Raw genomic sequence first — 27,207 nt, 5'->3', positions numbered from 1 at the left:
GACGATGATGATGAGGACGATGATGACGATGAGGACGACGATGCCACTGAGTTCGCACAACAAGGACACTTCTTAGGGTGACGAATACGCTTCGATCTTCGCATTGGGTTGGTTTTGCTTTTCATGTGGTTCCCACGAGTCGCTAGGGAAAATATATGGTCGACTGTGGACTACCCTGCCATACCACAGCAAGGGCAACATTACTGTGAGGTTTGCCCCGATACCCCACAGGGTCCGTTCGCGGCTTCATATTTGTATCGCCCCTTCCACCATTCAACTATCGGCACGGATCGTATACACACCTTAAGCTTTGGGGCCCGAGTGCCCCCTTCTCTGTCTGCATACGACCTAAGGTCCCACCGAGGTTGGTTACTCGATCTTTCCGAAGGTTGCTCGTATCCCAGTCGGTACCACGGGGAGGTAGAGATAGGAGTTGCTGAATCATAGGCTACCATCATAAATGGATCATCATAATGAGTTCTATGTTCGCTGTATTCAGCCATTTACCGACCACTGTTTAATATATACATGTGGCCCCGAAAGCAGTGTATAAGTATTGATCCATCCTTTCCAAAACTTTTGCAAAACGCCAATAGGAACTTTGAGATCGGAACTGCTGGCGCTGAAATTGCAGCCAGTTTTTAAAATATGCAGCATCGGGATTAAAATCACTAGTCCCAACCTAGACCAATATAAAATAATTGGATCATACCTGAAATCAAAAAATCATGAGTTTTACACTCACGATACGCCGTCTGAAAAACCATTTAAGGTGGTGTTGCGAGGTCTTCCTGCTATTGAGTTGGAGGATATTAAAAAAGATCTGGAACAATCATACAATATTCAGCCGTTGGCTGTATATCGGATGACTCGGCATAAAACACCAGACAATGGGTATTCCAATGTCTTATATCTGATCCACTTCAAGAAAGGATCAGCCAACATAACTCGCCTAAAAGAAATCAGTGAGATCTTCAACATCTCGGTACAATGGGACCGATACAAGCCTCAACATCGAGATGTAACGCAATGTTCAAATTGCCTTGGTTTCGGACACGGAACAAGAAACTGTCACATGAAAACTCGCTGTGGCAAGTGTGCTGCAGACCACCTAACAAGCCTTCCAGAAAAAGAACCTCGCAAGTGCGTTAACTGTGGCGAAAGTCACCAAGCCACCAGCCGTAGCTGCACAAAACGTGCGGATTTTAAACGTATCCGGAAGCAAGCTACTAGGAAGAAGGTTCCAGAACTTACTGACAAAGAGTTCCCTCCAATGGTTTCTCGCACGATTCCTGTTCTTCCTCCTCTTCCACTTCCTACAGGTCGCCCCCAAACGGCCTCTTCTAGCGAAAAGCCAAAAAAGGAGCAACCGAGCTATAGTAAGGTTGCGGCTATTGGTTTACCACCTACACCAAAACCTTCATCCCATTCCTCTTCTACTGAGGAGCTTTATAGCATGCAGGAACTTACAACCCTGTTTCTTGAACTAGATCGACAGACTAGAAGTTGTCGCAACCAACAGGAACAAGTGCAAGTCATGCTACACTTTTATTACAACCATGGATCGGTCATCTCTCAGGCTAATTAATTGGAATGCCTGCTCTCTCAAGAGTAAGGTCATCGAATTCACTGACTTTTTAGTGACAAACAGCATCGACGTAGCTATCATTACCGAGACGCCTCTTAAACCGAATGTTAACCTTCGGGTTCCGAATTATCGTCTATTGAGAATGGATCGTACTAGTTCTGGTGGAGGAGGTGTTGCCCTAGCCATCAGAAATAACATCAGATATCGACTTCAGATATCGACTTCTGAAACTCAACATCATCGAAGCTATAGGAGCGGAAATCACAACATCGATTGGGCCTATTATCGTGATTGCGGTCTACTATCCCAAGCAGACGTCAATCAGAGATGGCTCGGCGTTGCTTCTTAAAAACGATATCATCAAGCTAACACGAAGGCAGTCGAAATACGTTTTCGGCGGGGACATTAATGCTCGACATCAGTCCTGGGGAAACCAAAGGTGGAATCAAAATGGAGTGACTCTAAACGATGATCTACAGTGTGGGCACTACAGGATTCTTAGTCCAGCAACCCCCACTCGAATTTCTCGTTCTGGAGTACATTCCATCATTGATTTCTTTATTACCAACATGGATCGCCACATCGGTGATCCTATTGCCCTTAACGAGTTGAGTTCGGATCACTTCCCAGTGATGGTTGAATTGGGAGTGAATGTCGTAGTCAGGAGGCCACAATGTAGACGGGACTATCACCGTGCGAATTGGGTGGAATTTCAGCAGCTTATTGACAACAACATTGATTTCGATCAGCTTCTTGAATCTCCCGAAGATATCGAAGCAACAGTCAGCTCTATTAGAACTGCAGTTATTCAGGCTCGCCAAAACCACATCCCAGAAATGATTCAGGTGAGTGACTCTGTTCAAATTGATCCAATTACTAAACATTTGATTAGACTTCGAAACCTCTATCGAAGGCAGTACCAACGTACTGGTATTCGAGAGAGGAAACGACAGTATAATCAGTTAACCAAGGTTATCCAGGCCAGAATGATTGGTCTCCGTAACAAAAAATTCGCAAAAGATATTAGTAAACTTCCGAACAACTCCAAGCCATTTTGGAGGCTCGCTAAAATCCTCAAGACCAAGTCTAATCCTATTCCTCCTCTTCTTCAACCTGATAATTCAGAACGATTGATAACACCTGCCGAAAAGGCTAATGCAATTGGCAACCATTTCGCTAGTTCACACAATCTTGGCCAGGACATTACAAGTCCATTTGAAGCTTCGGTGAATGATACTGTAAGGGATATTGGCAATATCCATTCTGCACCTCAAGAGAATGAAATCATCTCCACTGAAGAGGTTATCTCGGTTATACGCTCTGTTAGATATGAAGTAGAATTTTCCAGAAATGTAGAAATCTAGTAACCTAGCAGCTTAACAATCTAGCCATCTAGTAATCTTGCGATTTGTGCACCCTAGCAACCCAATGTTTTTCGCTCCTATAGCAACGTTTTTTCACCCAGTTTGTTACTTTGTATCGAACCTTCAAGAATGGAAGACGTATTAAAGGGACTGAAGTTTTGTTAAAAACTCCGTGAGTTTTTTTATGAATATCCCGAAATAGTTCAACGAGTCGTTCGTTGTTCAACGCTACTGCTGTAATAGAGGTGTTCCCCGAGTGTCCCCCGAGTGTCCCCCGAGTGTTCCCCGAGTGTTCCCCGTCGAAACCATCTGCGGTCCATCTAGCGATCGAGATTGGAGTCCCCCATTTGCACGAAGAAATCCCAGTGATTAACCCGTTGTAGAAATCCCGCCCCATTAGTGTTCAACCCCATCATTTTGGTGCCGTGACCAGGATACAGGTCACACAATTCGCCCCGCAAACAAGAAGACGTACGGTCACATAACCTGAAAACCGACACTACCCAGAGCATCCGGTATCCGCACGATATCAAGAAGATTAACAGAGATAAACCCCGTTGCCCGAACTTCTAACGAAATTGGAAAAATTCGTTAATGCTGCCACCCACATTACCCGTGTATATCTGCCCATTGTCCAGTTATCTCAACCTGTTATTTCCCGTTAGTTGCTGATAGAATTAATCATACAAGGCCTCTTTGGAAGAGGTACAAGGTGAGTACCGTTCCAATAAGATTTACTCAATTTTTCGGTACTGCTGGGTCTTTTTCGACCGTTTTAGCTGTCCATTTGTATTCGGAGCTACCGTCAAGATGTCGAGCTGAAGCGGAAGAACATTATTGACTCGATTACCCGTTTGGAGACATTTTTACGGAATTTTGATCCTGATGAACATGGCCACGAAGTTCCACTACGTTTGGAGCGTATCGATAAGTTGATGGAGTCTTTCGAAACAGTACAATCACAGTACGAAGAGCTGGACGATGATGAAAACTTTGCACTAGAAAATGTCGAAATGCGAGCCAATATCGAGGAAAAATATTTTCAAGTGAAAGCTGGTTTGTTGGCGAAGCGCCCCACTCATGAATCGTCTGTGGCATCAACCTCTACTCAAGCTATGCCCCCTCGATTACCATTTCCCACCCCGCTGTTGAACGTTAAACTGCCGACGATCACGCTGCCTGAGTTCGATGGTGATTTTAATGGTTGGCTCACCTTCCATGACACTTTCCTTTCCATGATACACTCGTCCACGGAGATATCAAGTGTGCAGAAGTTTCACTATCTCCGCGCTGCTCTAAAGGGAGAAGCAGCGAATCTCATTCAATCAATCACCATCACGGCTGCGAACTACTCTGTTGCTTGGGACACGCTTGTCAAGCGTTATTCCAATAAGCGTCTATTACGGAAGAAGCACATACGAGCGCTCCTGAAATACCCAAAAATCTCGAATAATTCAGTGGAGGCGCTCCACCGCATTCTTGATGATTTTCAACGGCACACCAAGGTACTGCAGCAATTAGGAGAACCTGTCGAACAATTTAGTTCCATTCTGATAGAGCTGCTGGTAGACAAATTAGATGACGCCTCCCACAGCGCATGGGAGGAATCAATCGCATCAGATGAAAATCCGGCCTACGAAAAAATGGTTGAGTTCCTGCAGAAAAGGACTCGAGTACTGGAGACGATTATGATCAACCGCCCCAATCCATCTCAATCAAAAACCGAGAATCCGAATTCTGGAATCAAAAAGAAAAATGTTACCCGTGTCAGTTCCAATGCTATGAGTGAAACTGACAGCAAAGTCTATCCGATGTGCCCTGCCTGTGAGAAGCAGAGGCATTTGCTAATGAAATGTCCCATATTCAACGAAATGAATGTTCAAGATCGTCTAAGGGTCGTAAACGACAAAAAGTTATGTGGTAATTGTTTTCGTAGCGACCATTTTGCTCGTGCTTGTCGCTCAAAGTTTGTGTGCAAACATTGTACTAAGCGGCACCACTCGATGATACACCCCGGCTATATCGAAACTCAATCCCATCCGGAACCTAAGTCAGAGACAATCTTGTTGGGAAACAAGCCCATGCCTGGTCCCTCCCGCATAGTAACTGCCATTGCCACCACCGAGACTCTGGCTGCCGACAATAATACTCAAATAGTAACATCCAACGCAGCTGTAGAAGGGAACAAAATAAGTGTACTTCTTTCTACCGTGGTTCTAATAATCGTAGATACATATGGACAAGAACACTTGGCTCGAGCTTTGTTGGACACAGGTTCGCAGCCAAATGCCATCAGTGAACGGTTGTGTCAGCAGTTGCATCTTACACGCACAACAGTCAACGTCCCCATCTCGGGTGTAGATGGCACCCTCACGAGCGCTAAGCACCAGGTGACTACTGAGCTTCGATCCAGAGTGAACGATTTCAAGCAGCAAATGGATTTTCTCGTCCTACGAAAAGTCACCAGCCATACCCCAGCAGTTTCATATTCTGCTGTCCATTGGAAAATCCCGAAATCAATTTTGTTAGCCGATCCTGAATTTAATATTTCCCGAAGAATCGACCTCATAATTGGCGCAGGTCATTTTTACACTCTTTTGCGTGATGGACGAATCCATTTGACCCATAATCTTCCCATGCTGGTAGAAACCGTCTTTGGCTGGATCGTAACTGGTCAAATGGAGCACGGCGATTCAAGAGAAACAGTAACTTGTCATGTGGCTCAAATCCCGTCGATCGAAGATCTGTTAGAACGTTTTTGGAAACTTGAAGAGGTAAGCGGAACGAACTATTCTGTAGATGAGCAGAATTGTGAGAATTTTTATCGTGAAACCGTTTCTCGGGAAAAGTCTGGTAGATACATCGTACGAATGCCCAGACATCCTCAATTCAAACAAATGTTTGGAAGCTCAAAATTGACAGCTCTTCAACGATTCCGTTGGTTAGAACGAATGCTAGAGAAAAAGCCAGATCTCAAACCGCAGTATCATGATTTCATCAAGGAATATATAGCTCTTAAGCACATGAAGGAAGTACCTAATGAAGATGTAGATCGCCCAGATGCTTGCTATCTTCCCCACCATCCAGTCGTAAAAGAGGACAGTTCGACGACAAAAGTTCGTGTCGTATTTGACGGCTCAACGAAAATGAGTTCCGGACATTCTCTCAACGAAGCCCTCCTTGTCGGACCAGTCGTTCAAGACGAATTGCTCACTATTGTTCTGCGTTTCCGACAGTTTCCAATTGCGCTAGTGGGGGACATTGAAAAAATGTACCGCCAGGTTTTGCTACATCCAACCGATCGCCCACTCCAGAGAATATTCTGGAGATTCGACAGCACTGAACCCATCAAAGCTTACGAACTCTCCACCGTTACGTACGGTCTTGCTCCGTCGTCGTTCTTGGCGACCCGAACTCTGCAGCAATTGGCAGAAGATGAAGGTGCACATTTTCCCGAGGCCAGCCGAGTAGTGAGAAAAGACGTGTACGTGGACGATTTAATTTCCGGCGAAAGCACTGTGGAACGAGCTATTCAACTGCAAAATGATTTGATGAAACTACTGAAGCGAGGTGGATTTCGTTTGCGAAAATGGGTTAGCAATTCCCTCGAAGTGTTATCAGAAATTCCTGAAGAACTCCAAGGCACCCGATCTCCCATGAAGTTCGATCCCGAGGAAACAGTTAAAACTCTCGGCATCTGCTGGGAACCAGAGACCGACAAACTGCGTTTTAATATTGCCGTCAACGTAATAAATCCGGTACCAACTAAACGGGAAGTGTTGTCAACGATTGCCCAGCTGTACGATCCACTTGGGCTCGTGTCCCCCGTCATCGTTCAAGCAAAGATCCTAATGCAACAACTCTGGCTTCTGTCCTTAGAATGGGATGATGAAATTACTCCAGATCTTCACCGTAAGTGGTAAATATTCTGCCAACAACTTCCCACTCTTTCAAAATTTCGGATTGATCGAAATGCATTCATTCGGAATTATCAAGTCGCCGAATACCACACATTTGCAGACGCATCAAAAGCTGCATATGGAGCATGTATTTACATCCGATCCGAAGACGCCCATGGCAACGTCAAAGTGAGTTTGCTGGCTTCCAAATCGAAGGTAGCCCCATTGAAACCAATCAGCATTCCCCGGCTCGAGTTGTGCGCAGCTCTCCTCGCTACCCGTTTGTTTGAAAAAGTAGTTGCTGCTCTTGATCAGATTTCCTCTAGGAAGTACTTCTGGTCAGACTCAACAGTGGTCCTGCAGTGGATGAAGGCGCCACCGCGGACCTGGAAAACTTCTGTTGCCAACCGTTTTTTCTGAAATACAAGCGACAACCCATGGATTCCCTTGGCTGCACGTTGCAGGGATCGAAAATCCCGCTGATTTGTTGTCCCGCGGTTTCCCTGCTGACGAACTAGTCACCTGTGACAAATGGCTTCACGGACCAAGCTGGCTACACGGACCCAAGGAAGTGTGGCCCACTCAAAATCTCCCGCGCACCGAGCTCCCAGTGGAAGAATTGGAACAACGTACTGCAGCTGTGCTGACTCTCCAAACTTCTGCTCCCCACGAATTGTTCCTGCGATTCTCATCATACAATATGTTGCTGAATGTGGTGGGATGGGCATTCCGATTCATCCAAAATACACGCTCAAAGAATATTCGAATCCCGGACCGAGTGCTTCTCGTCAAGGAACTACACGTTACTAAGTTGTATCTGACGAAACTAGTGCAATCAGAATCATTCCCCGATGAGTTAAAGGCTCTGCGCAAAGGACTTCCAGTTTCGAAACATTCCAAACTTCGGCTCCTCAGTCCGTTTCTGGATCCTGAAGGTGTGATTCGAGTTGGTGGCCGGCTACAGCTATCTTCTGAACCCTACAACATTCAACATCAAATGGTCATCCCAGGTTTTCACCCGTTCACAAAACTGCTAATTATGCACCACCATAAGAAGCTTGCCCATGGTGGCAATAACGTAACCCTCGCAGTTCTCAGGGATGAATTCTGGCCATTGCATGGCCGGAGAGCTGTAAGAAGTGTCCTTCGAACCTGTTTAAATTGCTATAGGAGCGAAAAACATTGGGTTGCTAGGGTGCACAAATCGCAAGATTACTAGATGGCTAGATTGTTAAGCTGCTAGGTTACTAGATTTCTACATTTCTGGAAAATTCTACTTCATATCTAACACGCTCGTTGAAGAATATGAAGGCCCCCGGCTTCGATAGTATATTTAACATTGAGTTGAAACATCTTAGTAACAACTTATATGATATTATGACTTCTGTCTTCAACAGATGTCTATCACTTAGTTACTTCCCCTCGAGTTGGAAGTTGGCAAAAGTGATCCCGATACTAAAACCCGGAAAAGATCCTTCTTCTTCAAAGAGCTATCGACCAATTAGCCTTCTCTCAGCATTTTCGAAAGTATTCGAAAAACTTATATTAACGCGCATTCTTGCTTTTGCAGACGAGCACAATATATTTTTGGATGAGCAGTTTGGATTCCGAAAAGGCCACTCTACCATTCACCAGCTTCGTAGAGTATACAATATAATCAGACGAAACAAGTCAGTTTCATAATTATCTGCCATGGCACTTCTTGATGTTGAAAAAGCATTTGATAATTTTTGGCATAATGGTCTCATTTACAAGCTTCAGAACATTGGTTTTCCTACATACTTGATAAAAATTATCAAAAATTATCTTTCTGATAGAGCATTCAATGTTTCTATAAACAATATTTCGTCAGAGAAATTCATCGTGAATGCAGGTGTTCCTCAAGGATCTATCTTGGGACCAATTCTTTTCAATATCTACACTTCAGATATTCCCGCTCTCCCATCTGATGGGAAACTGTCATTATTTGCAGATGACACTGCCATCATTTACAAGGGCAGAAGTATTACAGAACTAAGATTTAAACTTCAAAGAGGATTAGACGCTTTGTCTGGATATTTCAATAATTGGAAAATATGCATAAATGCAGCAAAGACACAAGTCATATTGTTTCCCCACAAGAACACTCCAAAGCTTGTTCCTCCTCAAAATATGACAGTCAGTCTTAATGGCAATAGTATTGAATGGTCTTCAGAAATAGTCTATCTGGGTCTAACTTTCGATCGAAAGCTTACCTTCAGAGCACACATTGACAAAACAGACACAAGATGCAACATTTTAATCAGGTCATTGTATCCCCTGATCAATAGATACTCTCGATTATCTCTAACGAATAAACTTGCAGTATATAAACAAATAATATTTCCAGTTATCGCATATGCGATGCCCGTTTGGGAGTGCTGTGCTCCAACACACAAATTAAAACTTCAACGCATACAAAACAAAATTCTTCGTATGATTCTAAACTCTTCTCCCAGAACGCGAAATTCGGAGATACATCAACTGGCCGGGATTAAAACCTTGGATGAAATTATCAATAATAATTGCATGAAATTTGAACAGAGTTGCGCTCTCTCAATACACGGAATAATACAAAATCTGTATGATTAGGCTACCTGACTTTCTAGTCGTTACCTTTCAAGGTAACGGCTTTGGATTAGGGTAGATATATTTATTTCCAGTTAGATAAGTAGTTTAAGTTGGGACAATGTAAATAATTTGGGGAGGGTATCTTATAAGTTAGATTTAGGTATAAAAAAAGAGGTAACAAAAAAACTAGAATAGTTTAGGCATGATTTTACAATAGGAATATGAAACAATCGGATAATGTGTATGATGAAAATCATTACAGAACTTGACATTGCAACTTAAAGATGTAGAACCCTAGGTTGATCACTTGAAATGTAGTATTATATTAAAATGTAAACCAAATTAAGAAATAAAAAGAATTTAAGTAAAAAAAAAAAAAAAAAGTGAGACGCATTCATTTTTCGTGAGGACATCGACAAGACAACTTCGTTGCTGAGGGTGCTGGACGGCGAAGGATCGAGATCTGCCCTGAAACGCAGGCAGTTTGTTTGAACCTGTGAGGGAGCACAGAGAAGCCGATCCTTCAGGAGAAGAGAAGGTGACCATCGAAGCAGCCGCTACACACACACATACACGCACGGAATTCTTTCCGTTTGGATGCCATTCAGCATCGAGAAAGATCCGGAAAATAATCTGCCAGTTCCTCTAGGAATTTAAAAATACATTCATGTGAAAGAGTTTATTTGAATGTTTTCTATCTATGTAACACTGTGACCAAATATGTTTCAATCAAGTGCTATTAACAGATGGTTATCGAGTTAGCATAAACCACTGGTGGGCTTCCAGTATCGAGTATATTTTAAATATATTGTTTTATTTTCTTCTCCTACGTGAATACCTACCTATCTACCTGAAAAATGGATCAGTTTACTGTTTACTCTTTATGAATATGTTGATGGTTCTGAAAAGAACCTTTGGTGTTGTGTTTTTGTTATCACTCGATATTCCCATCTTGTTCGGTTAAACCTTCCTGTTTAGCTATTGCGTTTGCCACTCGCCACAGCTTTCACAGTTGGAAAATTTCTTCCCATCCAGCTTGTGACATGTTGTTCAGTAAATTACATTTAATGCGACGTGCCGGAGAAACACTTTGCCACTCACTGAAACTAATTGTTGCCTTGATGAGCGCCGAACCGAAGCTGCTCTGTTCTTGATGCGGGTTTTCTAATTGTCGTGAGCAGCTTTGCAAGCCAACTCGAGCACTCCGACGGCCGAAACTCTATAATCGCTGTTAGGTATGCTGGTGCTCCGGCACCAATCCGTTCGGCCTAGTTACCCTTGCGGAGCAATCAGTGAATGCGGCCAACAGGGAACTGGAGACTTGCACGGTTTGAGTGAGACTTTGCCTTTCCCTTAACTTGTTCTCCTTTGTTACGTCCACGATGCCGATGCCGTACAACCACACGGGTTTACGGTTTGAAAGAAAATAAGATATTTTTTGGGGTCCGCGTGTTTTATACTCTAGCGGTACACACTCACAGGATAGAGACAAATCGGCAGACTCAGCCAGAGGGGCGAGTCCAACGAGACGAACGAATGAGCGTTAAAAGGGAGCGATGGCAAAAAAATACATTCATTACGATTTGTTCGCTCGTTTTATTCACATGCAGGCTAAAAAAGGGTCCTTTTCAGGATCACAAAATTATCTTCAATCTAAAGAGTTTATTGTTTTGTTATCACTCGATATCCCCATTTTGTTCGGCTAAACCTTCCTGTTTAGCGATTTGTTGCCTCTCGCCACAGCTTTCACAGTTGGAAAATTTCTTCCCATCCAGCTTTGTGACATGTTGTACAGTAAATTACATTCAATGTGACGTGCCGAAGTGCCACTCAGTGTTGCATTGGAGGCGATTTTAACCTGTAATTGAACATTTGCGATGACAGTGGTACAGTGTCGACTTTCAATATGGGGTCATAATTTGGATCTCTATGTTTACAAAAATGTCCAACTAAATAAATCGCATTACATGTCCGTCCAATTAGCTAAATGTCGAACTAATTGTAAATTACTGTACTTTCAATCTGGAAACAATTTAAGAATTGGTGAAAATTGAATAATCAGGAAAGTCCCCAACTATCAATAAGCTCAGACCAACTGCCATATTCACATACTCATCAGATCATGGCAAACAAATTATGAAAAAATCAATTTGTGTTTTATTATTATTTTGGATAATGTTTTAGAAAGCATTGAACTGTATTTCCTAAATTCTTTTTTGGAAGGTTTAATGGCCCTGAAAAGCGCCTTGTTTTATGGAATGATTCCAATTTAGAAAACTTAGTACTCGTGGTTTTGAAAAAAACCATTTCGAACGCCCTCGATGCTGCCTTGTTCTGGATTTGCCACCAAAGCAGTTTGTATAAAGAACAAACTTTTTTCTTCTGCTACCTGATGCCATTTTGCGATTGCGTTTGCCACTCGCCACTCGCTGCAACTGCCTGTTATCTTGATGTCCACCGAACCGAATGTGTTCTGTTCCGAATGCGGGTTTTCTTATCGTCGCGAGCAGCTTTGCCAGCTAACTCGATCACTTCGGCGGCCGAAACTATATAACGCCGGCTAGGTGGACTGGTGCACTGGTACTAACGCGCTCGTCCTAGCTACCCTTGCGGGGAACTCCAGATCAACACGGTTCGAGCGAGATTTTGCCTTTCCCTTCACTTTTCCTCCTTTACCATGTCCAGACATGGCTGCTTGGGTTGGTTTGTTGATGTGTTGTGATGCGAACCGATGTGGTGTACGGTTTGAATGAGAATGATCGTTACGGCAGCGGAGCGGGGATTTTTAAGCTGACTGGCTGGCTCGAGAATTACGCATGTGTGAAACTGCGACCAATGTTTCGTTCATTTTTTTCTTTTTCCTTTCCAATCGTGCTTCATTCTATTTCGCTGCTGCTCTGGTTGCCCGTTTTGGTCGGTACGATTTCAGGAGCACAAAATGGACCAATCAAAAATGGGCACATAGTGCATTTTGACAATGCTTGATATTTCACAATTATTCAATTATTTATCTCAAGAAAAATGAAATGTTATTCATTATGATAGATGCGTAGATATATTTCCTATCAATTGATGCAAAAACCTTTGCGATCTATTGAGAAATGCTCGAGTTATAAGCGTTCCAAATCTTGCATTTTTTCCTACTTGTTCAGTGCCTAGATTTCCATTTCACCCCCTATATCTTCCGGTTAGACGTAGTCCTACGTCAAAATCAAAATCTGTGTATTTTGTTGTGAGTGGGTGTCTAAGTGTGTGTGTGTGGGTGTGTTTGATTTGTGATATCCAACTACATATCTAACAAATTTTTTGACGTAGGACTACGTCTTTCATTTTTATACCGGGGTGTAAAACCAAAGTTTCGAAAATGAAAGCCGGAGACCGAGATTTTGAGCGTAAATAGCTATTAAATAACTGAACGAAATGGTATGATAAACACTTCATTCGAAAGATAAAAGGTCTACGCGTCATATACTTGTTACTTTTTCATCCAAAAACTTGTTTCAATAATCTTAAAATTGCTTTCAAAACAGGCTATTGAAATCACCAATCGGTATATAAGCGAGCGCTGCTCGTAAACCCCCTCAGTTATGATTGAACAGCGATTGGAGCATGTTGTCGCTGTGTTGTGAAGCTATTTTCGTTTATCATGAAAGCGCTAAAGAACGGTGTCACCAAGAGCCTGTATGTGCACCTAAGGCCAAAAGGGAATCCATCAGGAGGAGAGTGATGCCACGGTTCCGCTTGAAACATCGGCCGCCACACACACATATACACGCGCGGAATTCTCGTTGCTGAAAAATAATCTGCCAGTTCCCCTGGGAATTGAAAAATACATTCATGCGAAAGAGTTTATTTTAATGTTTTCTATCCATATAACACTGCAACCAAATACATTTGGTTTTGTGATTTTTCAATCAATCGCAATTAATAGGAAAGCTTCTGAATATTTTTTTCCCATCAGTGGAAAACTTTCGTATCCAATATTGGATGCGTAACATGAAAAACGTGAAACATCATCGCTAAAATCAAGTCATTTTCGAGCGATTATTTGCTTTCTACTCATATAATGCTGCGACCAAATACATTTCGTTTTGGATTTTTTCAATCAAGTGCGATCAACCTAAGACCACGTCTTTCGGCAATTTATTAGAGGTGCAATAAATCTTTAGGAATTCCCGCTCTACGCGCACTGGCAAACAATGTTTACTCAACAATTTCTCAAACGAGAAATGGGTGTTGTGAGAAAAGATTAGCGAACACGAAAACGACAAACGGGAGAAAGATATGTTTGGAGGTTGAAGGAAATTGGCAGAAAACTTCTTCATTCTATCATTCAAATAATGTGATTCATACCACTTCGTTTTACCAGAAAGAGTTTCTTAATGCTCAAAGGAGGAATTGAGTCCTCCGAGGAAATTACCCAGCGCAAATTAGAGTCGACTATCGATTGCGGCATTCGTACACAAATAATTTTATAATGCAGTTTCACCAAAGTGATTTCTTCGGATATATTCACTACATCATGTCATATATTTCATATTCTTCATTATGAAATCCATATCCATGGCACCTATCGGTATCGAATTATCATCGACACCACGATTTTCGCTAAATGCTCCTTTCAGTTCGGCCTGTAAAAAACTTTTCTGAACTCTAATCCGTCAAATTGGGAGCCCTGAAAAGGGCCGTTGATTATATGCTAAGCTAATATAGCACGCTCTCCTCGGATACGATGGGCCAGCTGGATGTCCTTGGGCATGATGTGACGCGTTTTGCATGGATAACACACAAATTGGTATCTTCGAATAAGCCTCCTGCAGCGTCATAACTGCGGAACTTTGGAAGCGCAAGTCGGTTTTGAAGTCCTGAGCAATTCCACGATCCAAATGCTGCAAAGGTAGCTGCAGATCACCAATTCAGTCGACTTCTGATAGCGACGAATTTCACGCAAAGTTCCCGGTCGATAGCGATGTGGCTTCTTCACCTATCCTGCTGCTGGTGTGCTTATCCGAGCTGCTTTCATGTGCCTTACCACCGAAAGACTAACGAGCTGTCTGCGAAAGACTAACGAGCTCGAGTCCTCACGGTGCGAGAGTAGAGTAAGAAATGAACGAAAGCAAAGGAAGCGTCATTTTATAAACCATAAAAGTATAGAATCTAAACCCCACCCTTATTATATTCGTAAGTATACAGTAAGCTTATATAATAAAGAGGGTGGGGTTTACATTCGATACTTTTATGTTTTATAAAATGACACTTCCCTTGCTTTCGTTCATTTCTTACTCTACTCTTGCACCGTGACGACTCGTTTGTTTGGGACCAAGCAGACAGCTCGTTAGTCTTTCGGTGTTAAGGCACACGAAAGCAGCTCGGATAAGCGCACCAGCCGCAGGATAGGTGAGGAAGCCACATCGCTATCGACCGGGAACTTTGCGTGAAATTCATCGCTATCGGAAGTCGACCGAATTGCTGATCCGCAAGCTACCTTTGCAGCATTTGGTTCGTGAAATTGCTCAGGACTTCAAAACCGACTTGCGCTCCCAAAGTTCCGCAGTTATGACGCTGCAGGAGGCTTATTCGAAGATACAAATTTGTGTGCTATCCACGCAAAACGCGTCACATCATGCCCAAGGACATTCAGCTGGCCCGTCGAATCCAAGGAGAGGGTGCTATATTAGCTTAGCATATAATCAACGGCCCTTTTCAGGGCTCCAAATTTGATGGATTAGAGTTCAGAAAAGTTTTTTGCAGGCCAAACTGAAACGAGAATTTTCGTTTGGATGCCATACAGCATCGAGAAAATTCCGGAAAGATCTAATCGTTGCTGAAAAACAATCTGCCAGTTCCCTAGGAATTGAAAAATACATTCATGCGAAAGAGTTTATTTTAATGTTTTCTAACCATATAACACAGCGACCAAATACATTTGATTTCGTAATTTTTCAATCAAGTGTAATTAGCTGGAAAGCTTCGGAAGATTATTCTTTCCCATCAGTAGGATATTTTCGTATTCAATATTGTATGTGCGCGCAACGGAAAATGTTTCGTATCGCGAAAATTATATAATTTTCAATCGATTATTGCTCAGTCGCCGAAATTTTCATACTCAGAGAGTTCATTCTCCTCTAGTTTGCCTTCCAAATTGCCATCGTAAACCACACCTTCTCTCGATTCATTCACGCACGAAAAGCATACTTAAATGATATTCTGGTGGTGAAACCCATTCATTTTTCGTGAGGCGTCGTGCACAAATTACGTAACGCGATAAGGGGGGAGGGGGTAGATGTTGCGTTACTTTCTGTTTATTAGAGATAGGAAATTCCGTTACGTAAGGGGGGGGGGAAAGGGGGTTCAAGATCCGGATTTTTAGCGTTACGTAATTTGTGCACGACGCCTGAGGACATCGACAAGACAACATCGTTACAGAACGAGCTGAACGGCGAGGGATCGAGGGATTCATTACCTGGCCTGACCTGACCTGAAATGCAATCAGTTTGTTTTAACTGTGAGGGAGCGCAGAAAAGCCGATCGATCAGAAGGAGAAGAAAAGGTGACCAAGAGAGCATCGAAATCAGCATTGAAATACGGTTCCTCGGGAAGACATTGAAGCAGCCGCCACACAAACACACACATACACGCGCGCAACTCTTTTCGTTTGCTGGTTATCGAGAAGAAACCTGGAAAGAAATGATCGTTGCTGAAAAATAATCTGCCAGTTCCCCATGGAATTGAAAATTACATTCAAGCGAGTTTATTTTAATTTTTTCTATCCATATAATACTGCGACCACATACATTTGGTTTTGTGGTTTGTCAATCAAGTGCAGTTAACAGGAAAGCTTCTGAAGATTATTCTTCAGAACAAGGTTTTTTGTATCCAATATTGGATGCATATAACCTTGAGCCTCGAACGTAATGCTCTCGTTTTTGAAGCCACCCAAATATTTATTTATTCATTCATTCAGGATAGATTTAGATTCAACTTCAAACAAATGATCTCTAAATCAACGATAGTCCTACGTCACCCATGCGGTTATACCATAGAATTAACCCACTTCCTGTTTTTTTGACGTAGGACTACGTCTAACCGGAAGATATAGGGGGTGAAATGGAAATCTAGGCACTGAACAAGTAGGAAAAAATGCAAGATTTGGAATGCTTATAACTCGAGCATTTCTCAATAGATCGCAAAGGTTTTTGCACCAATTGATAGTAAATATATCTACGCATCTATCATAACGAATAACATTTAATTTTTCTTGAGATAAATAATTGAATAATTGTCAAATATCAAGCATTGTCAAAATGCACTATGTGCCCATTTTTGATTGGTCCATTTTGTGCTCCTCAAATCATACCGACCAAAACGGGCAACCAGAGCAGCAGCGAAATAGAATGAAGCACGATTGGAAAGGAAAAAGAAAAAAATTAACGAAACATTGGTCGCAGTCCCACACATGCGTAATTCTCGAGCCAGCCAGTCAGCTTAAAAATCCTCGCTCCGCTGCCGTAACGATCATTCTCATTCAAACCGTACACCACATCGGTTCGCATCACAACACATCAACAAACCAACCCAAGCAGCCATGTCTGGACATTTTTGATTGGAGGAAAAGTGAAGGGAAAGGCGAAATCCCGCTCGAACCGTGTTGATCTGGAGTTCCCCGCAAGGGTAGCTAGGCCGAGCGCGTTAGTACCAGTGCACCAGTCCACCTAGCCGGCGTTATATAGTTTCGGCCGCCGAAGTGATCGAGTTAGCTGGTAAAGCTGCTCGCGACGATAAAAAAAACCCGCATTCGGAACAGAACACATTCGGTTCGGTGGACATCAAGACAACAGGCAGTTGCAGCGAGTGGCAAACGCAATCGCAAAACGGCATCAGGTAGCAGAAGAAAAAAGTTTGTTCTTTATACAAACTGCTTTGGTGGCAAATCCAGAACAAGGCGGCATCGAGGGCGTTCGAAATGGTTTTTGACGTAGGACTACGTCTAACCGGAAGATATAGGGGGTGAAATGGAAATCTAGGCACTGAACAAGTAGGAAAAAATGCAAGATTTGGAACGCTTATAACTCGAGCATTTCTCAATAGATCGCAAAGGTTTTTGCATCAATTGATAGGAAATATATCTACGCATCTATCATAACGAATAACATTTCATTTTTCTTGAGATAAAGAATTAAATAATTGTGAAATATCAAGCATTGTCCAAATGCACTATGTGCCCATTTTTGATTGGTCCATTTTGTGCTCCTCAAATCGTACCGACCAAAATGGGCAACCAGAGCAGCAGCGAAATAGAATGAAGCACGATTGGGAAGGAAAAAGAAAAAAAAATGAACGAAACATTGGCCGCAGTCTCACACATGCGTAATTCTCGAGCCAGCCAGTCAGCTTAAAAATCCCCACTGCCGTAACGATCATTCTCATTCAAACCGTACACCACATCGGTTCGCATCACAACACATCAACAAACCAACCCAAGCAGCCATGTCTGGACATGGTAAAGGAGGAAAAGTGAAGGGAAAGGCAAAATCCCGCTCGAACCGTGTTGATCTGGAATTCCCCGCAAGGGTAGCTAGGCCGAGCGCATTAGTACCAGTGCACCAGTCCACCTAGCCGGCGTTATATAGTTTCGGCCGCCGAAGTGATCGAGTTAGCTGGCAAAGCTGCTCGCGACGATAAGAAAACCCGCATTCGGAACAGAACACATTCGGTTCGGTGAACATCAAGACAACAACAGGCAGTTGCAGCGAGTGGCGAGTGGCAAACGCAATCGCAAAACGGCATCAGGTAGCAGAAGAAAAAAGTTTGTTCTTTATACAATCTGCTTTGGTGGCAAATCCAGAACAAGGCGGCATCGAGGGCGTTCGAAATGGTTTTTTTTTCCAAAACCCCGTGTACAAAGTTTTCTAAATTGGAACCATTCCATAAAACAAGGCGCTTATCAGGGCCATTAAACCTTTCAAAAAAGAGTTTACGAAATACAGTTCAATGCTTTCTAAAATAATATCCAAAATAATAATAAAACACAAATTGATTTTTTCATAATTTGTTTGCCAGGATCTGATGAGTATGTGAATTTGGCAGTTGTTCTGAGGTTATTGATTTTCACCAATTCTTAAATCGCTTCTAGATTGAAAGTACAGCAATTTACACTTATCTCGACATTTAGCTAATTGGACGGACCTGTGATGCGACATATTTAGTTGGACATTTTTGTAAACATAGAGTTCGGGGTCCAAATTATGACCCCACATTGAAAGTCGCTAAACAGAACGCTAAACAGAAAGGTTTAGCCGAACAAGAAGGGGATATCGAGTGATAACAAAAAAAATAAACTCTTTAGATTGAAGATAATTTTCTGATCCTGAAAAGGACCCTTTTTAGCCTGCATGTGAATCCAACGAGCGAACAAATCGTAATGAATGTATTTTTTTGCCATCGCTGCCTTTTAACGCTCATTCGTTCGTCTCGTTGGACTCGCCCCTCTGGCTGAGTCTGCCGATTTGTCTCTATCCTGTGAGCGTGTACCGCTAGAGTATAAAACGCGCGGATCCCAAAAAAATATCTCATTTTCTTTCAAACCGTAAACCAGTGTGGTTGTACGGCATCGTTTAACATCGCATCGCATCACATCATAAAAAGAAAACAAGCAGCAACGTGGACGTGTGGACGTAACAAAGGAGGACATGTTAAGGGAAAGGCAAAGTCTCACTCGAACCGTGCAGGTCTCCAGTTTCCTGTTGGTCGCATTCACTGATTGCTCCGCAAGGGTAACTAAGTCGAACGGATTGGTGCCAGTATACCTAACAGCGATTATAGAGATAACTGATGATAACTGATGTTGAAAATTGACTGACGTTATATCTGCATTGCATAGAGAAATAACTAAGGAGCAACACGATGAGCTATGTATTTCCTGCTGCTCTGTTCTTATTTTAAAGGACTTTAATCCGAAGGTCATCCGTCCCTGTATTTACTGTTGGTTTTTCAGAACGCTTATAGCTCGTTTATTTCTCGACAGATCGTAGAGTTCGTCTCCAAAATCTCAGTTCTTTTTCATTTTTATTTACTTTGTTTGCGGAGACTACAAATCTTACAATTCATTCGTCTCCGAAACCACAGTTTAAGGTACGGTAATGTGCTCAATAGTGAAATATATGATAGTGAACGAGCTGATGACCATCTATGCATTCCCTATCACAGCCATCATTTTGATTGTACGATATGTGTATACGCCGAAAGATGCCCGACGTTGAACATTTAATAAGTACAAAGCCTTCAGAAAAAAATCAAGAATCAAGTTTGTAAAAAAACGCAAAAACACAACACCAAAGGTTCTTTTCAGAACCCCCAACATGTTCATAAAGAGTAAACAGTAAACTAATCCATTTTTCAGATAGATAGGTAGGAATTCACGTAGGAGAAGAAAATAAAACAATATATTTAAAATATATATTTAGCAAAAGCTGTCCCCTTTGTCCTACGTCACTCCGGTTATGTCAGCGACATTACCCACCCGTCTTTTTTTTCAAAACCACGAGTAAAAGTTTTCTAAATTGGAACCATTCCATAAAACACGGCGCTTTTCAGGGCCATTAAACATTCCAAAACAGAGTTTAGGAAATACAGTTCAATGCTTTCTAAAACATTATCCGAAACAATAATAAAACAAAAATTGATTTTTTCATAATTTGTTTGCCAGGATCTGATGAGTATGTGAATTTGGCAGTCTGAGTTGGGGACTTTCCAGATTATTCAATTTTCACCAATTCTTAAATTGTTTCCAGATTGAAAGTACAGTAATTTACAATTAGTTCGACATTTAGCTAATTGGACGGACATGTAATGCGACTTATTTAGTTGGACATTTTTGTAAACATAGAGATCCAAATTATGACCCCACATTGAATGTCGACACTGTACCACTGCCATCGCAAATGTTCAATTACAGGTTAAAATCGCCTCCAATGCGACACTGAGTGGTGCTTCGGCACGTCGCATTGAATGTAATTTACTGTACAACATGTCACAAAGCTGGATGGGAAGAAATTTTCCAACTGTGAAAGCTGTGGCGAGTGGCAAATGCAATCGCTAAACAGAAAGGTTTAGCCGAACAAGATGGGGATATCGAGTGATAACAAAACAATAAACTCTTTAGATTGAAGATAATTTTGTGATCCTGAAAAGGACCCTTTTTTAGCCTGCATGTGAATCCAAAGGGCGAACAAATCGTAATGAATGTATATTTTTGCCATCGCTCCCTTTTAACGCTCATTCGTTCGTCTCGTTGGACTCGCCCCTCTGGCTGAGTCTGCCGATTTGTCTCTATCCTGTGAGTGTGTACCGCTAGAGTATAAAACACGCGGATCCCAAAAAAATATCTTATTTTCTTTCAAACCGTAAACCCGTGTGGTTGTATGGCATCGGCATCGCGGACGTAACAAAGGAGGACAAGTTAAGGGACAGGCAAAGTCCCACTCGAACCGTGCAAGTGTGCAGTTCGCCGTAGGTGTATCCGCCAATTGCGCAGCAAGGGTAGCTTTTTGCATCAATTGATAGGAAATATATCTACGCATCTATCATAACGAATAGCATTTCATTTTTCTTGAGATAAATAATTGAATAATTGTGAAATATCAAGCATTGTCAAAACGCACTATGTGCCCATTTTTGATTGGTCCATTTTGTGTTCCTCAAATCGAACCGACCAAAACGGGCAACCAGAGCAGCAGCGAAATAGAATGAACCACGATTGGAAAGGAAAAAGAAAAAAATGAACGAAACATTGGTCGCAGTCTCACACATGCGTAATTCTCGAGCCAGCCAGTCAGCTTAAAAATCCCCGCTCCGCTGCCGTAACGATCATTCTCATTCAAACCGTACACCACATCGGTTCGCATCACAACACATCAACAAACCAACCCAAGCAGCCATGTCAGGACATGGTAAAGGAGGAAAAGTGAACGGAAAGGCAAAATCCGGCTCGAACCGTGTTGATCTGGAGTTCCCCGCAAGGGTAGCTAGGCCGAGCGCGTTAGTACCAGTGCACCAGTCCACCTAGCCGGCGTTATATAGTTTCGGCCGCCGAAGTGATCGAGTTAGGTGATAAAGCTGCTCGCGACGATAAGAAAACCCGCATTCGGAACAGAACACATTCGGTTCTGTGGACATCAAGACAACAGGCAGTTGCAGCGAGTGGCGAGTGGCAAACGCAATCGCAAAACGGCATCAGGTAGCAGAAGAAAAAAGTTTGTTCTTTATACACACTGCTTTGGTGGCAAATCCAGAACAAGGCGGCATCGAGGGCGTTCGAAATGGTTTTGACGTAGGATTACGTCTTTCGGGAACATATTGGGGTACAAATTGAAAATTGAAAATCGAGCGCACCGTGAAAATTGTCCAATTTCAAATGCTTATTGCTCAGTCATTGCATGATGGATTGATGAAATTTTTGCGTCAATCAATTTCGGCACTCCATAACAATTTTTTACATTGAATAAAATAATATATGTCATGAAACTAACTAATAAACAGTTGTAAAATCTCAACCCCTATCCTAATGGAAATACCCACTTCTGATTGGTCGAAATTGACGACACATGTGGCGGTTCCCTAACAGAGACATCAAAACCAAGCTGCCTGGGTGAAATCGACATTGCAAACACATGAAAGTAGGGGGAGCTTTTTTTCCCACCGACATGTATTCCCTAACAGAGATTTCAAATCCAAGGTGTCTGGGAGAAATCAGCATGTAAATACCCTCGTGGTCGATAGTTTAACTAATTACGCGCACAAATGGATAGTGCTCATTGTAACTAGCGTGGGCATTGCTGATTGCATACGTGCTGGCGAATAAGTTGGGAGTGATGAACGAGTGTTTTCTTTGTTATTTTCGATCCAATAAGAATCTATCGATGGGTTGATTGAAGAATGATGTTTCAATGAACTGAAAAGAACTTATGCTTGATAGAATATAAATAAAATTTAAATTTGAAACTTTTATGTTGGTTGCTTCGTGAAGTTTCATATCAATGACCGATCATGTATTCTAAAACTTTTAGCACAACTGTAAGCGTAAAATTGTATATGGTAGCTATTGTGTTAAAATGACTTGAAATGTGAAACGATTTTTTTTCCCCCAAAAAAAGTTCATACGACGAGCAAAATTGGAAAAATGAAGGAATATTCGAAAAAGTGATTTCGCATATGCTCTACATATCGTATTGGGTGCTGTTAGCCCCAATTGAACCTCAAGGCGATTAGCCCAATCACCTTGAGGGATGTAGCATCGTTTTCCGTTGGGTTTAAAGCGAAAAGGAAATGGGTTGAATAAACACTCAGAAAATAAAAAAATTATAGATGAAATTACGTTTTCCATTTCAAATATATTTTCTCTATACTAAAGTAACACTTTTTTTCTGGTGAGAAAACTTGTGTTCGATGATGATAATTATGTTATATTACATTGATCAGCTTTTTTCTTTATTTCATCCATACATAACACAAGAGCCATCTCGTCCAGGACCACAGAGGGCGGCTTTGGTACGTGATACGCACCATCTAATGACTAATCACCATTCTTCTATCATTATCACTCGGTTATGGACACTGGTGGAGTGAACAAACAATACCTAACAACCAGTCAAAACGGACCCAAATCATTTTCGAAGTGTTTAACAATGTAATTCTTCAAACATATCCAAAATCAGCCTAACGGAATCCTACGTCAACTACGCGGTCGTGTCTTGGACACAACCCTCCTGTGACTTTTTTTCAAAACCACGAGTACTAAGTTTTCTAAATTTGAACCATTCCATAAAACAAGGCGCTTTTCAGGGCCATTAAACCTTCCAAAAAAGAGTTTAGGAAATACAGTTCAATGCTTTCTAAAACAATATCCAAAATAATAATAAAACACAAATTGATTTTTTTATAATTTGTTTGCCAGGATATGATGAGTATGTGAATTTGGCAGTTGTTCTGAGCTTATTGATTTTCACCAATTCTTAAATTGCTTCTAGATTGAAAGTACAGTAATTTACACTTATCTCGACATTTAGCTAATTGGTCGGACCAGTAATGCGACATATTTAGTTGGACATTTTTGTAAACATAGAGTTCGGGGTCCAAATTATGACCCCACATTGAAGGTCGACACTGTACCACTGTCATCGCAAATGTTCAATTACAGGTTAAAATTACCTCCAATCCGATACTGAGTGGTGGTAATGCGACGTGCCATTGAATGTAATTTACTGTAAAATATGTCACAAGCTGGATGGGAAGAAATTTTCCAACTGTGAAAGCTGTGGCGAGTGGCAAATGCAATCGCTAAACAGCAAGGTTTAGCCGAACAAGATGGGGATATCGAGTGATAACAAAACAATAAACTCTTTAGATTGAAGATAATTTTGTGATCCTGAAAAGGACCCTTTTTAGCCTGCATGTGAATCCAACGAGCGAACAAATCGTAATGAATGTATTTTTTTGCCATCGCTCCCTTTTAACGCTCATTCGTTCGTCTCGTTGGACTCGCCCCTCTGGCTGAGTCTGCCGATTTGTCTCTATCCTGTGTACCGCTAAAGTATAAAACACACGAACCCCAAAAAAATATCTTATTTTCTTTCAAACCGTAAACCCGTGTGGTTGTACGGCATCGGCATCGTGGACGTAACAAAGGAGGACAAGTTAAGGGAAAGGCAAAGTCTCACTCGAACCGTGCAAGTCTCCAGTTCCCTGTTGGTCGCATTCACTGATTGCTCGGCAAGGGTAACTAGGCCGAACGGATTGGTGCCGGAGCACCAGTATACCTAACAGCTATTATAGAGTTTCGGCCGTCGGAGTGCTCGAGTTGGCTTGCAAAGCTGCTCACGACAATCAGAAAACCCGCATCAAGAACAGAGCAGCTTCGGTTCGGCGCTCATCAAGGCAACAATTAGTTTCAGTGAGTGGCAAAGTGTTTCTCCGGCACGTCGCATCAAATGTAATTTACTGAACAACATGTCACAAGCTGGATGGGAAGAAATTTTCCAACTGTGAAAGCTGTGGCGAGTGGCAAACGCAATAGCTAAACAGGAAGGTTTAACCGAACAAGATGGGAATATCGAGTGATAACAAAAACACAACACCAAAGGTTCTTTTCAGAACCATCAACATATTCATGAAGAGTAAACAGTAAACTAATCCATTTTTAAGGTAGATAGGTAGGTATTCACGTAGGAGAAGAAAATAAAACAATATATTTAAAATATATATTTAACAAAAGCTGTCCCCTTTGTATAGTCCTACGTCACTCCGGTTATGTCCCCGACATTACCCACCCGTCTTTTGTTTTTGTATTTTATATATTTATTTATTTTTTTTTTTTGATAAATAAAATGTGTGTGACCTAACATATGTAATACGTTGGTAACACATATATTAGCTCACAAGCATTAGGTGTTAGTATGTATGATGTGATTAAGTCGGTAACATATAGCAAATAATCGTATAGTGGTTAAATAAGCTCCAAAAGATCCGTCTCCTTCAGGAAATGCAGTAATTTGTCCTCCTCCAAGTTATCTCTTGCTAGGGCTGTCCTTGGGTTGTCAGCTATCTGAAACTTAGTTCTCATAAGGTTGTAACGTGGGCAGACAAGTAGAAAATGTTCTACGGTCAGCCTGACGTTACAGGTACTACAAATGGGTGGTTCGGTTTTTTCAAACAAGAACCTGTGCGTTAATTTGGTATGCCCAATACGAAGACGTGTTAGACATACTTGAAAAGATCTTTGGTTTCTATCCATCCAAGGATGGGTAGTGTTTTTAATTTTTCTCAAAAAAGTATCTCTGCAGATGTTCCATTCGTTCTCCCAGCACGTCATCATAGATGAGTTTACCCATCTGATTATATCATCAGATGGGACGCTTGTGCTCCATGGTTCGGATGTTCTCCCTTCTTTGGCTAGGCGATCAGCCTCTTCGATTCCACAGTGACCTGGGATCCAGCAGAAGGTGATATCATTTTGGGCAGTTTTCTCTTCAATTGCGAGTACCCATGGATGTTTGCTACTTCCGCTCTCAAGAGCAAGAAGCGCGCTAGCAGAATCGGTGAAAATAACCGTCTTTCTGTTGTGTTCGCACTTTGATATAGCGATAAGAAGTGCCGCTAATTCAGCTGAAAATACCGAACAGATACTTGGGAGTTGGAACTTAACTTGCAGGTTATTAGCAAAAATGCCTATACCTACTTGTAAACCATCAAAGGATCCATCTGTAAAGATCTTGTGGTGAATAAAGTATTTATTGTGGATGTGGTCGTTGAAAAAGACCAAAACTATGCTGCTGTTTTCACCAGCTCGCACAGAGTTTTTAATTGACCAATCAATCTGAGGTTCCCTTTTATACCACGGTCGAAGGTTAATAATGGGAATTTGTACAATCGTTGGAAGAGTGGTTCGGCATGTATCCTGCAACCAGTTATTCACTCTCACAAGAGAGGATTCAACTGTTGGATGTTTCTCAAGCGTTCGTATCGCGCGCGTGCTGTAGAATCTCGTGAGGAACAATTTGAAGGGTAAATTGCCTGACTCAGCGAGTAACGCTTTACTTGGGCTAGTTCTAAAGGCCCCTGATGCTAGTCTTATTATCTTTTGATAGCTAGGCCTCAGTTCTTCAAGCGTTTTCCAAGTGGTACGGCTGAAGAGTTCAATACCGTAAGTAAGTTTGGAATAGACTAAGCTTCTTCCAATGTTGAAGATAGTTTTGCGGGATCCTGTTCGGCTTCGACCGCTTATAACGCTAACTAAATTAAGGCGGTTTTTAATGTCCGATATTGTACTCTTAATATGTTTATTGAACGTGAGTTTTTTGTCCACCATTACACCGAGAATTCGTGCAGAATTGACTCGTTTAATGGAACTACCGTTCAGAAGATAAGAACGTAGTTTTTTCCTGTGACGCTTATTGTTGCAGCAATGAAGAACTTGAGATTTTTCAGCTGAGATCCTAAATCCCACGGAATTCGCCCAGTTATTAACAGACGAGATTCCTTCCTGAAGTCTTCTTCTTGCTAGTTCTGGGAATGAGTTTTTTGAAATTAGCAGAATATCATCTGCGTATAGCAAAGCGTCAATATTTTGGGGTATGGCATCAAATAATGATTGCATCGCTATCAGGAAAAGAGCAACCAATAGCACAGAACTCTGTGGCACTCCATTTTCTTGCAGTTTACTGGTGGAAGTGGCTCCTCCGAGAAGAACTTTGAAACTACGATTTTGTAGAAAACTGCGAATTATCTCGAACAAATTACCTTCGATACCCCATTGATGGAGTTGGTCCAAGATATTATATCTCCAGGTTGTATCGTAGGCTTTGGATATGTCCAACAGAGCGAGTTTCCCGTGGAGGTGGTCTCGCGTGATCACGTGAAGGTGTTGATCAAGTTGGCTGAAGTACGTATTGGTACCATTGCCTTGACGAAAAGCATGTTGTCGAGGATCCAGGAGATGACGTTCTTCAAGGTTCGTCATCAATCTCCGTTTGATCATTCTCTCGAAGACCTTACCTAGGCAATTGAGAAGGGTGATGGGACGAAAACTAGTGGCTAGTGGTTTTTTCTCCATCGGTTTAAGGATGGGAATGGCCTTTCTTCCATGAGTCGGGGAAACATTTGCTAGCCCAAAGGTTATTATAAATTTGGAGCAGCGACGTTTTGACGTGGAAAGGTAAATGTTTTAACATGCTATATTCTATTTCGTCTGGTCCGGCTGATTTGCCTTTGGACT

The 27,207-nt window shown here is 41.9% G+C and overlaps 1 protein-coding gene across 1 annotated transcript in view; it reads left to right on the top strand.

Moving 5' to 3' along the window:
- LOC129761257 (uncharacterized) overlaps positions 1-26,991 on the top strand; it is a 49,538-nt gene extending 22,547 nt beyond the window's left edge. Inside the window, exons 2-6 of the mRNA XM_055758972.1 lie at positions 3,155-3,317; positions 3,732-6,864; positions 6,973-7,260; positions 7,316-7,983; positions 26,812-26,991. Of these exons, the coding sequence (XP_055614947.1) occupies positions 3,155-3,317; positions 3,732-6,864; positions 6,973-7,260; positions 7,316-7,983; positions 26,812-26,991 (4,432 nt within the window). The remainder of the gene's footprint in view (positions 1-3,154; positions 3,318-3,731; positions 6,865-6,972; positions 7,261-7,315; positions 7,984-26,811) is intronic.
- The last annotated feature ends 216 nt before the right edge of the window (positions 26,992-27,207 follow it).

This window comes from Toxorhynchites rutilus, chromosome 1, assembly GCF_029784135.1.
Source record: "Toxorhynchites rutilus septentrionalis strain SRP chromosome 1, ASM2978413v1, whole genome shotgun sequence".
In the NCBI taxonomy this organism is placed as follows: domain Eukaryota; kingdom Metazoa; phylum Arthropoda; class Insecta; order Diptera; family Culicidae; genus Toxorhynchites; species Toxorhynchites rutilus.
Note: the sequence above shows the minus strand (reverse complement) of the source record. Positions and strands in the feature narration are given on the sequence as shown.